The sequence below is a fragment of the Megascapheus bottae genome, chromosome 20 (genome assembly GCF_031878675.1).
Source record: "Megascapheus bottae isolate mThoBot1 chromosome 20, mThoBot2.hap1, whole genome shotgun sequence".
Lineage (NCBI taxonomy): Eukaryota > Metazoa > Chordata > Mammalia > Rodentia > Geomyidae > Megascapheus > Megascapheus bottae.
This window is the reverse complement of record NC_143528.1, coordinates 26,528,934-26,542,106: the sequence shown is the minus strand read 5'-3', so window position 1 is coordinate 26,542,106 and position 13,173 is coordinate 26,528,934. Positions and strand designations below refer to the sequence as shown.

Genomic DNA, 13,173 nt, shown 5'->3' with positions numbered 1-13,173 from the left:
TTGAGATATATTTGCTCAGGTGGATTTAAAGATTTAGCATGTTCATTTTGTTCTAAGCAAAATACATAGTTTAAGTGGAGAATAATCTTGGCCAGCTCAGAGGGTTGTTGTTAGTTTGAGGAGAATAGTTTCCAAAAAGTAAAATTATCACCCCAGTTTGCTGAATTATTAGAATACTTGAAAAATAAATGGGATTAAATGTAATTGCATTATCACATTAGTTCTTTTAAAACGAATTCATTGATTTGCCCTGAGATAAGGCTGACATTGCATCAGTGTTTCTTTTTTAAAGTCAAAATTAATAGAAGACATATGTTTTAATCCAGTGTTCCTGGAAACATTAATTATTCAGTTACTGGAGACATGAATTATTTTGCTTTTCATAATAGATTTTTATACACACAGCCTCTACTATGTAGTCTAATAGGCACATGTATATGTATGCATATAAATATAAGTATACATATAAATTACAAACTATTTGCATGATTATGTAAATTCCACACAATTATTTATAGGCAAGATAGTCAAGGAAACACAAATAGATAATGAGAAATTATTTCCAGGGACATAGAGATGTGAGATACTGAAAATTAGTGTACCATTTTCTTTAAGAAAGAAAAATAGTTAAGTAATTCTATATTCTTCAAGAATATACTAGATATAGATAGCATACCATGAAGCTGAGATTATTATAATGCTAATATTGTTTCCTTCATGGGATTTTTGAATTGGTATCTATTCTGAAATTTACCTGTGAAATGTTAGCTTAACCAATGGCACTATTTGTATGTGGCTTTCCAGACCAAATCTTTAGTTTCAATAGATTTATATTCAATTATTGCTTGCCATACTGAAAGTCTCCAATCAAACCACCTAGAGAAAAAGATTCTACACTTGATCATTTTCATAATATTTTGCATTGTGCTTGGACATATGTCCTTGTGATAATTATATTATTAAAAATTATAAAGATGCTGCTACCTAATTGTCCAGTTTACTATAAATAATCTCAGCCTAAAGAATGAAGTGTAAGAATACTAGAATAAAGATTCTGCAAAAAGCATTTTGTCTTATTTTCAGCTTGCTTATGCAGCTGAATTGTTTTAGTTTCCCATTTATTTTGAAGCTAATATTGCCCAAAATATATAACTTACTTCTTTACAGAATATGGTGAGATATATGGGGTATTTCCCCTATATACATACATATATGCATATTAAATTATTTTCAAAAAATCAAATGGCTGTGATTGTAAAATGATAATTTTTAAATATCCAGGCAGACTGTAGAGTTCTTAGAAAAGAAAAGCATCCTTAATTGCGTATGAAGGAGTTATGTTTCCCCACCAAACACTGCCTCGGTGCAGAATATGCTGTCTGATATTTTTTACTGATGATTGCATTCTTCCTTTTAGAGTTAAGAAAGTCAATTTACCGTGTCTGAGAAACGGTAAAACTTCTCCAATGCAAAAGCTTCTGTCTGTGGGGAAGTAAAGTGGACCAAGAGGGATTGAGAAACCAAAGAATCAAGTCATATATGATGAATAGAATTACACAATCTATTTTAATCACATTTACAATTTCTGTATATGTATGTATCAGTTAATAGAAATTCACGCATGTAAACTAAGTAGGAGTCAAATTTTGAAATAACTGGCTCTTTTTATGCATTACTTATAGAAAGAAACATTTTCTTCCTTAACATTTCAATTCATAGAGCTATGACAATGTTTAAATTTCATATTTCTCTAGAATAGTAATCCTGGGGAAAATATTCTCTCATCTTTTTGTGAGTTACCATAAGCATCACCAGTTTTTTAACTTACATATTCTAAAACTGAGTAAAGAGATAGTTTCATAAGAATAACATTTTTACAGGAGGTGCCAGAATTAAGCATCTGTGTGTGTGGTGTATTACTTTCTCCGTGGTATGCCCTGTCGTGGAGTTTCCACACTGGACACGGGGAGATGGTACTGCTTATCACCAGCGCTTGTAGCACGTGGTTGATTCATTTTAAAATGGAGACCGTGGAGGAAGAAGATAATGAAATAAAAATGCAAAATCAAATCATATTCACAGAGAAAACACATATTAGTATCTTTGTCAGTTACAAACAGAGAGGAAAGGGCTTTACTCCAGTGACAGCAGCAGTCATTCTGTCATGGTTATTTCAGTGTCAAAAGACAGAAAAAGAAACCAAGTATGTGGGAGAGGAGAGACAGAGAGACAGTCAGAGACAGAAAGACTGAGAGAAGACAACTGACAAACAGTATAATATAAAAGAAGGGTGAAATGCAAGTAAACCGACAGGTAAAGGGAAAATGGAGAAAGAAGATATAGAAATCTCCTCATCATAATGCATTTTATTATATAAATATGCTTTCATTTTCATGAAAATTTAATCAAATGTAATGCAATAAACTTCCTATCCTTTGTAAACACAGTCTCTACACTGTTGCTCTTTCGATGTGGCAGTTTTCCACATTTTAAAACTGCTGTGAGATGTTTTAGAAGGCCAATTACTCCCTTAGAAGGTATTTAATACTAAGTAGATCTGAGCGCTGAGAGATCACAGTGCTTCACTTTGAAAACAACAAAAAAGTTCAATAAAATATGTAAGTAGTCAATAGTTCAGATACCACTAAACCTTTAAAATTTCTTGAGAAGTCATATTATGTAAATTAGACCATTATCTTACAATTCATGTTTTGATTTAATAATCCAGGTTACTAGATTCTGGCTATAATTATTTCTAAATTGGGATGATTGCTTTGAAAATCAATTTTCTTCTATCATATCAGTTGGCGTATTCATATGTGAAGAAACAAATTCATAGATCTACTATTGAGAGAAACTCATTATAAAAAAGGAAAAAGAGTTGATCAAAACCATGTGTCTCAAAGTTATAGTCCAACAAAATAAACCTCAGGAAATGGGGGTGAGGCCAAGGGGAGAGGGATAGACAGATGAAGGGGATAGTGGGAAAGAACCCATGGTACACACCGTGAAAAGAAGAAAACTAAGAGAAGGGGCAGGTTGAAGAGGAGTGAGAATGGTGAATGAGATAACACTTATTAATATGTATTGTATTCATAAACTGCTTTATTAAGCGGCACTTCCTCTGTAGAACTACTTAACTATAATAATAATAATAACAATAATAATACATGTCTCTTGCAGGTCTTATTAAAAGGAAACAACCTCATTTCTAATTTCCTGTTCAACTGAGGCTACTTATATTCCATAAGTTACATCTTATTGTCTCGTAAGCATATTCTGAATAAATTTTCTTATAGGTTCAATGTTCTTTTGTAAAGCAATCCTTTTTCTTGGGTTTCAGAACAATTATAAAAAGAATATGAGAATGAGCTTAAGCAAGAGTCAATGATTTGTATAGCATTATCATCATGGTGTTAAGAAATACATGTTATGTTGTGGAAACAAAGAGATGAGTTCAAAAAGAGGAATAATTTTAATAATTATACTTATGCCTTATATGAAGTATAACCATCACAAACATTCTAACATTGCTAGAGATACGAAGAGCGTTGTCTCCTGATAGTATATAAAGCTTAGTGAAGTACCATTTTCCTCTTTGAATCTACTTTGACACTTTAAATGTCACCTGATTTAAAAATAAAGATATATCACTTTTAGTTCTCAGTCCTAATTTCTATGCAATAAGTAGACTAGATCTACTCTCCAGTGAAAAATGACACCCCATCAAACCATGTTGATTTACTTACCTTATTCTTTCTCTTACGTCGAAATCGCAGGAGTTCTTTATGTTGCCTTGAGACAAAGTTGACAGCTGCGTATTCCAGGAGTGCTGAAAACACGAAGAGGAGACACACTGCCATCCAGATGTCGATAGCTTTCACATAAGAAACCTGGCTCAAAAAGAAGACAGAGGAAGAGAAATACTTGCATTGTTGTTTTTGCGATCAAAACTGAGTTAAAGATGATGAAAGAAAGGATAATTTTCTTCCCTTACAAGTTTTTCATTTATTAATTTGTGGAAGTTATAAGGACTAGTCAAACTTTAAAGACTTGTTTATATTTTGTTATTGTTTTCCAAATGGGGCATTAACCTTTTGTGGATAGACCTAGTAAAACGAGGGAGAGCGGGGGATGGACATGAATGAAGGGGAAAGAATGAGTTAAAACAGTCATTATATTCAATATACATTATGCAAAAATCAAACTACATAACTTCAGGGTAGGAGGAAAAAAGGAAAGTTGGGGGAGGTTGATGGAAGAGGTGACATAGATGATGAATCATTATACTCATAACGACTTATGAAATTGTAAGATATTTGTAAACTCTTTATATTAATACTTAGTAATACAATTATTTATTTACATATGTATTTAAATATCTTTTATTGTAATTGCTGATTTTTTAATTTTATATTTCATCAATATTTTATTTAAGTATTACAAGTATTTATGAAAATAATTTTATGGTGATAATTTTACTTCCATACATTTAAAATGAGTAATTTTTGTTATTTGTTACCTACTAAGGTATTTTAGACATGCTTATAAGAATGAGAAATGAATTCCCAAGCTCCTCAGCCATTACTATCTTACTTCAAATATCATGACATTTCTGTTTATGTATATGTCCATATATGTAAATGTATACATATGCAAAAATCGAACTATGTAACTTGATACTAGGGATGAGAGAGCTAAATATGAGAACACATGCACACATTTATATGATGCATATAGTCTTTTTTGGGGGTGGGGGGGTCACGGAGCTTGAACTTGGCCTGGGCACTGTCCCTGAGCTCTTTAGCTCAAGGCCACTGTCATACCCTTCAGCCACAGTTCCACTTCTCATTTTGTAGTGATTAATTGGAGGTAAGAGTCTCAGGTCCTTTTGTGCCCAGGTTGGCTTTGAACCTTGATCTTCAGATCTCAGCCTCCTGAATTGCTAGGGGTTACAGGCATGAGCAACTGAGGCCAGCTACAATGAATGTAGTCTTACAGGTATGACTACCATTGTTGAGCTTTTCAAGATTAATTACCAGACATGGTATCACATTTTTTCAATAAAATCTAGAATTTAACATGGAATACAACTTTCCATTGAATCTTAATACTTCATTCCTATTTTTCCAATTGCCCTAAGAATGAGAATTTTTATTTAAACATTACTTTAAAAAGTCCATTCTAGGACCTGGGTTACAGGTTCAGCGTTATATCTTTCTAGTTTTCCCTCTGTGGAACCTTCATTCAGCCTTCCTTTATTTTAGTGACCTTGATGTTTTTGCTGAGTAAAGGATAATTACTTTCTGGAATGCATTTCACTAGGTGCCTGTCTGTTTCAGTAGGATTTCCCCACCACTAATGGCCTGTTCTTCATTTATCTGAGCAAGAAACATTTGGTTAAGATGAAGGCTACCAGTGTCTGTATAGTTATTAAATTTCTCATGTGTAGTTTTATGGTATCTTGTTATAGAACACTCAGAGTTACATGCCATGTCCTTAGATCCTCTTCACTTCTCAGTAAACCTTTCCCTTCTCCCATTTCTGTTGTTCACCACTTCCTGCAAAGTCTCCCTTCTCCATTCATGCCCAGTTACCATCACTAGCATTATCATCATCATCATTGTCATCATCATTATCAATACCATCACCAGCATCATGCTTCTTGTACATTGAATTGCTTGACACAACCATGTCAACTTACATGTGAAACACCCTAGCAAAGAAAATTCTTTCATTTTCTCTTTGGTGGTACTGGAGATCAAACTCAAGTCCTCAAGTTTGCTAGACAGGAGCTCTACTGCTTAGTCATGTCTCCAGCACCATTTTGCATAACTTATCTTGAGGTTGTTTCTACAAGGCCAGCCCAGGTTTCTGTGCTCCCCTACATTGCTGAGAATAAGGCATGAATCATTACCCCAAACATTCTATCTGCCCCAAGAGTAGGAATAGCACACAGGGAGCAGCCATTGGTTTACAGAGTCTCAACCCCTTTTCTTTGACAAGGCTAGGCTATAAGCTATCATCCCTTGATTTTTCTTTTTCCAGTCGCTGAGATTATAGACTTGTGACACCATGCCTGGTCACTCCTCTCTTGTTTTCTTCCAGTGCTGTGTTAAATGTACATCTCTTTGCAAAGGATGGATTCAAATTTCTTTAATTCTGTCAGAAATTGGCATCAGGTTGCAAATACATTCTTTCTCATCTAAATTCAGCTTTCAAAAACACTGTCTCAAGCATCAAGCCCCACCAGTCTGAATCTCCTAGGGGAGTACGATTCATCAAGCAAGCACTCATCCTAAATTTATAACAACGTGAGCCACAGAAATTAAATCACAATTGCAAGTTACAAATTCAAGGAATGTTTTCCATGATAAAAGGCACCTGCCAGGAAGCAACTAAGCAGAACATCTCATGAGTAATAGGGCATCTTAAAGATCTACTTTTCCTCAACCTTATCTGTGAGTGCTTTGTACCAGATTCTAGTTCTTTATCTCCTTCTCCACTCTGGCTGGCCCTCTGCATAGAACAAATATAGAACCTGGCAAACTTGGTCTAAAGGTAGCAACATGAAAGCAATGTCTTTTCCTACTCAGTGCTCTTACGACCTGTGCATTTCCCATGTGGCTGAGAATGAAAAACTTCAGCCTGTAACTTACTGTCTCACATCCTCTAGGGTGGCATTAGTCCAATCCCTGGCATCTCTCTGGACCATGTTTCCCCATCCCAGTACCTGCGGTAAAGCTGAACCTTAATTTTATTTTAGGGATATGTGCTCAGTGCTAATCTCTACTCAGCTCAAACTCTCCCCTGGAGTACAAGAGTGTGGATATTAATCTGAAGCAGGAGACCTCTGTGCCTGGCACAATCTTGAAGAAGGCATTTTCCTCCTCCAAGAGTCTTCTCTCCAGGGTTTCTGTGGCCTGCCTTCTCTGTGTCGCCTTCCCTCCTCTCCACCTCACTTGCATTTTGGCCTCTATGTTCTCTACCTAATTTCCTCCAGGACTAGGCTGCCTCATCTTTTTCTAGGTTCTAGACGTTTTCTCCATTGTCAACATGCTACTTTGACAATAAGTAAGAAAGCCTCAAGGCTACTGAAGCCCATCTGACAAGCCTGGCAATCACTGTCTGAGCATTTGAGCGCCTCTGTGTACATCCCTTCCGCATGCTTACCTTTGGTAAGGAAGCCCGGGATCCTGAGCTCTGCGTGGTCATAGTCAGCACAGTGGTGATTCCCAAAGCTACCCTGGCTGGCGCGGCATCCATGTTGATCCAGAATGAAACCCAGGAGAGAATGACAATCAGGAGACTGGGGATATACATCTGGATGAGGTAGTACCCCATCTGCCGTTCCAGATGGAAGCGCACTTCTATACAGGTAAACTTCCCTAATTGGTGTAAAAGAATGCCGCGATGAGGAAAAAGCAGGTCTTGTTATAGCATCAAACAGCACAATTTCAGTCATATTAGGATACTAACATAATGTTTTTCCTCTAAAACGAAAAGGAGACCTCCCCTCACCCCCAATCACACATTCATTTGCAATATAAAAATCCCTTTTACTCATTTCTGGTGCTTCTACTTGCTTATGTAGAGCCTAAGATATGTGTTTTAGAAACATTTAAATTTACTTTAAAATGCTAAGGGATAAGTCCAATTGAAGAGTAAGGATTTCTTAAGCAATAATACAAACGAAAGAAAAATGCATCTTTTAGTTTTAGTTTAGTTTTTTTTTTTTTTCCTTGTCCTTCATGGGGCTTGAACTCCAGGCCTGGGCGCTGTCCCTGAGCTCTTTCAGCTCAAGGCTACCACCCTACCCCTTGAGCAACAGCCCCATTTCTGGTTTTAACGGAGATAAGAATCTCACGGACTTTAATACCTGGGCTGGTTCTGAACCACGATCCTCAGATCTCAGCCTCCTGAGTACCAAGGATTACAGGCGAGGCGTGAGCTACCTTACCTGGCTAAATGTCTTATGATAACTTAATAATACTTAATATTTAGACATACGAGAACCAGTGAGCTATATATGCAGTCGTGTTTCAATATTTTCTTTCATTATGCTAAATGAAAGAGAGTAAATTATAAGTAAACATTAAATTGACATTTTTGATCATCTCCTTTCTCCTGCCTCATAATCTCTATTATATTGTAGTCATTTTGAGAAAGATGAAATTAGAGGTCTTTAAATAATGTTGCCTGATCCTACCAAGAAAGAAAGTTGTCACAAAGCTTGTCCAGGAAAATTGCTGTTGTGTTGCTAGGTAGAGTTTGGAGCAAATCTTCCACTAACATGACTTGGCTTTAGAGTCATGACCCAGGGGCACTGTGCCAAGACAGAGGACATACATTATTCCAAGATGAGTGCTAAAAATCTTAGCAAAGCTTCAGGAGTCCAGGAAATGGTGGCTTCCATTGTTTATCTGTCTGTCTGTCTATCTATCTATCTATCTATCTATCTATCTATCTATCTATCTATCTATCTTCTATATTTGTTCCTATACTAGTACTCAAATTCAGGTCCTGGCATGGTCCCTTACCTTTCTGCTTAATGTTTTTTTTTTTCTTTTTTGCAGGGGAGAGGGGGAGTTAATTGGTAGTTAAGTCTCTTATTGGAGAGCTCAGCCTCCGGAGTAGCTAGGATCAAAGGCATGAGCTGCTGGTGTTGTCATAAATATATATTTAAAATATATTGCTGAGAAGGAAAAGAACATATGCAGATATAGGCCATAATTTGTATGTGTGTATACATGTATATATTCCTATGTCTCGTGCATGCATGTGTGTATGTAAGAGAAAAGTAAATAAATTAGATCCCCTCAAATCCATTGACTATATACCATGGCAAGAAACTACCAGTGAAGGGGAAGAAAGATATTGGAGAGATTATCAGGAATCTGATAATATAGCTTTGAAATATATAATTGAAAAGATGACTTTTGAAATGATAAATTAACTAAACAAAGTTTTTTAAGCATATATGAGAAAGGTTTTTTTTTTACAAGTAGGACTCATATATATCTTGATTTTTTTTGTATTTGTATAAGGAACCTGATAACTATGTGATGTCTGGGCCTATTATTGGAAATAATTAACAGATGAATCCGTTGTGCTATAGGAGCTTTTTGTTGGAGGCAAATTAACCATGTACTTGCTGGAAGAAAGTACAAATGCTTTTAGTCTTATATACTTGGGACTGGTCATTACATTTTAAGCTCCCATTCTATTTGTCCAGTTTTAATTACAGTAGATATTCATAAACGTAAGCTCGTTTTTCTAATCTGAAAGAGAAGGTACACAGATTTACTTTTTCTAGTGCAGTCTTAAGACCCTGTATAATCAAAATTCACTCTGAAGTGAGGTTTGCATCTTCACCTATTGTCCTAGATTGTATATACCTCCCTAACATTTATGTCTTCCTGGAGTCCTAGAAAAGGGCTTTATTTGGAAATACTCTGTGCTTCTTTGGTAGACGAAATCAATTTAAAATGAAGTAAATTTATATCCTAAGCCTTTCAACTAATATTACTCCTGTCCTAGTAAATGGGGAGGCTAGATTCAGAGAAATAGGTGGTAGAAAGTCATCATACTAAGGAGGCAGAGACTAAACTGAGATATGTAAAAGAGAAGGAATTCAAAGAAATAGAAAGGTAGGAAAAGGCAGAGAACAGTTCTTTCCTAGTACTTCCACAGAAAACACTTCTCTGCTGAATGTCTGACTTGTAGCTTCCAGATCTATGTGAGAACGAATTTTTGTTGGTTTAAGTCTCTACACTTGTGCTTATTTGTTATGACATTTCTAAGAAACTAACATGCCCCTTACCTTAAATGTAGAGATTTTATTCAACTTTTCTCTTTATTGAGCCAACTGACTACAAAGGGCTAAGCAAAAATATGTCCATCGACTTGCCTGCCCTTTACCTTTGTATTGAGATACTTTACTTTGAATTCCCTTATAAGATACATAAAACCCTCTCTTCAGGGTGGTAGAAATGGCACTGGTGTTTGGATCTGATATGGTGAATTCATGAGAGAATGATTAGCAACCTGAGACTTGGTATAGGGAAAGGTCAGATTGCAATTCTGAAAAAAAAATGCAAAAGGCTAGGCTGAAGCACTGTTTCCTGTCATGGGATGGTAATAGCAGCAGCTGATGCAGTGGCAGGCCACACTGGAGAGATGATTCCATTACATATAGCTTAATGAAATGTATTGGAATGGGTTATAGAGCTAACAGAGGCATTGTGGGAATAGCCCACATTAGTTAAGAGAAGTGCCTGAATTTCATGCATGGAAGGATATCTCACTGAATCTCTTAATGCATGGTGTTGACAACAATGCTGGTTTAGGATTCAGAACAAAGGGTTCCTGTGTCACTGTGAACAGTAGGTACTTGTACAAAAATGTTCTGAAATACATGGAAATATGAACAAAGGGAAAATTCAACCAAATAAATATTTAAAAGAAGTTCTATTTATTTTGTTAACATATAGTGTGGACTGCCTAAAATGATTAAATGTATTTTTTATAAAAACCAAGAAGAACACCTTTTAGAAAAATATCATTCCACAAATGTGGACCTTTAGCAAAAATATGTCAATATAGTTAACTTTCCAAGCATTTCTAAGTACCGATATAAAATAATTACATAACAGTATACAATAAGTGAAAGTATCTATAACATTAATATCCATCTGTTTTCTGTTCTATTTGAGTTACACATTATTATTAATTGAGATTTGTCATAAAGAAGAATTTGTATATCATAAAATTACAATCCGTAGGTGTAATTAGCATAAGGTCACTTCTACCTGTATTGTAATGTTTAGTGCAGTATCGTAAATCTTTTTCTTCTTTCAACAGAAATTGGGGCAACGTGAGTCCTTCTGCAACCTGCACAGGTGCTTCATCTTGCCATTCAAAAATGAGATCATTCATTGTGTACCCAACTAGGCAAAACATTATAAAAATATTTATAGCCGAAATAAAAAGACAACCAAAAAATGCAATAAAAAACACAGTTGTACAGTCACATAAGAAGACAAAAACAGTATCAGATTAACACTGTGGTGTACCTGATTCCAAGCCACGAAAGTCCATTCTTTTGGAAAACTCACTGAATAATGTAAGAAATGAAGAAGGACCATAAAAATACACCATGGAAAGAATGAACTTTAAGCTCCTAGATTAATTAAGAAATTTTCATATACATCCTCTCTGAGTTTCCCCTTCTCCCTTCTCTCAAGTTATTCATGATTCTTTCAACAGAAATCCGAAATTGTCACTGCTTAGAAAATGAATTACACTAAAATGTCCTGGGCAGAGGAGTTACTACTGCTAGATTCATTTCTTGATTTAATTATTATCTGTTTTAGCTTATAGGGTATGAATTTCTGTTTATTTCTATTTTCCATGCTTCAAGCAACACAAATGATATTTTATATAAAATATTTTCTATTTAGGGGAAGTAACAATGGAAAGAAGATCCACCTGAAACCCATTATGGAGGAGCAAAGCCTTGCACAGAATTAATGAATGGATTTGGCAATTATGATTTTGTTGTCACATTTATCAATAAGTCATTGAGGTATCTATTATAAATATAATTTTATCTGGATATTCACATTGCTCAATGACCTACTGACAGTAAAAGAGCCATTCATTCTTAACTGCTGCAAAATAAGGCACACATTTTAATGCTCATAGGACAATGAGATTTTGTTCCAATTTAAGCAGATGAATGAAAAATTGAGCTAAAACATCATCTGATTTTAACATGCTACATTTTCCCAAAGGTATTCTGTGAAAAGAAACTGGTTCTATGATGTTCCCTCAAACAGTACAAGAGCGAGAACTCAGTATTTGCGTACCCAATGCTATGGACATGGTATTGGTAATATAAACACAACTCCATAGACATAAAAATATATGACTCTATAGACATAATGTTTTCTTACATAGATTAATATGTATCTATGACATACAAGCCCTCAGCCTAATTTTAATTATGTTCTAAAATCTAAGTGCCAATGTATATAGAGATTCCCTTCTTGAATACTTGTTTGTTAAATATGTCATTTGAAATATGATGTAAAAATCAATGTTAATAAATTCTTTAATAAAAAAACAAGATTTAATTATTGTCTAATGTGATTTATAGAAGCACAAGTAACTTGTTCTTATGTTAAATAAACATTGACATTGAGTTATTTGAGTAGAAATCGGGTAACCTGAGATTCTATTTCAGTATAACTCATAAAACATTGAGTTTGAAATCAGAAGGATAATAATGAGTAATTAAGGAGTAATTCCCTGGGCTGGGAATATGGCTAAGTGCTAGAGTGCTTGCGCAGCATGCATGAAGCCCTGGGTTTGATTGCTTTGTACCACATGAACAGAAAAAGCCAGAAGTAGAACTGTGGCTCAAGTGGTAGTGCTAGATCAAAAAAGCATCTCAGGACAGGGCCAGGCCCTGAGTTCAAGCCCTCAGGATTGGCAAAATAAAAATGCCTTTAGTTTGGCTCATTTGCTGGGTGTGTTAGGAAACTAAATCTGTGGTATTATAACCTTCCTAACAAAGCTCAAATCAGTTTTTCTTTACACATACCAATTGTTATGCTTTCAGTTAATAGATTTTATAGAAGCCTGAGGATAGTAAGTGGAATAAAGATCATAGTGAATTTAAATACCTTCTTCCCAAGTAAGTCTCATAATGAAAATTTATGAATATAAATATAAGGAAAATTAGAATTTTAACATTAATCCAGTGTTGTCTAGCGATCTCATATATAGCTGTGGTAAAATCTGTAAACAAATGGCTTATACTTGTTTCTTCAACAAGTATATCTTGAACACCAACTACATGTAAAGTCACTTTAGTTGGACTTTGAAAGCAAGGCAGAAACTACCCATAAACAATTTGAAAAAAGCAAAAACTCCTGAGGTTTAAACAGTAAAAAACGTAAAATGAAAATAACAAGCACTTCAATGATCAAAATTAGTTTGTCTAAAGAAAATGCGAATGAAGCTTTACAAAGTTCAATTTCCAGGTTCCAAAGTTTAAATTTAAAATTCTCCAAGGAAAATAATGGAAGTGAGAGACATCACAAGAGTTACAGTTGGGAAATATTCCCCTAGTATGATACTTTCATGGAATTCACAAGGTCAGAAGCA

General features: G+C 35.0%; 1 protein-coding gene across 1 annotated transcript in view; it reads right to left on the bottom strand.

Annotated features, from left to right (window-relative positions):
• Glra3 (glycine receptor alpha 3) overlaps positions 1-13,173 on the bottom strand; it is a 127,732-nt gene that overhangs the window by 13,478 nt on the left and 101,081 nt on the right. Inside the window, exons 6-9 of the mRNA XM_090353721.1 lie at positions 10,812-10,949; positions 7,174-7,388; positions 3,750-3,893; positions 1,438-1,482 (exon numbers count right to left, since the gene is read on the bottom strand). Coding sequence (XP_090209847.1) covers positions 1,438-1,482; positions 3,750-3,893; positions 7,174-7,388; positions 10,812-10,949 — 542 coding nt within the window. The remainder of the gene's footprint in view (positions 1-1,437; positions 1,483-3,749; positions 3,894-7,173; positions 7,389-10,811; positions 10,950-13,173) is intronic.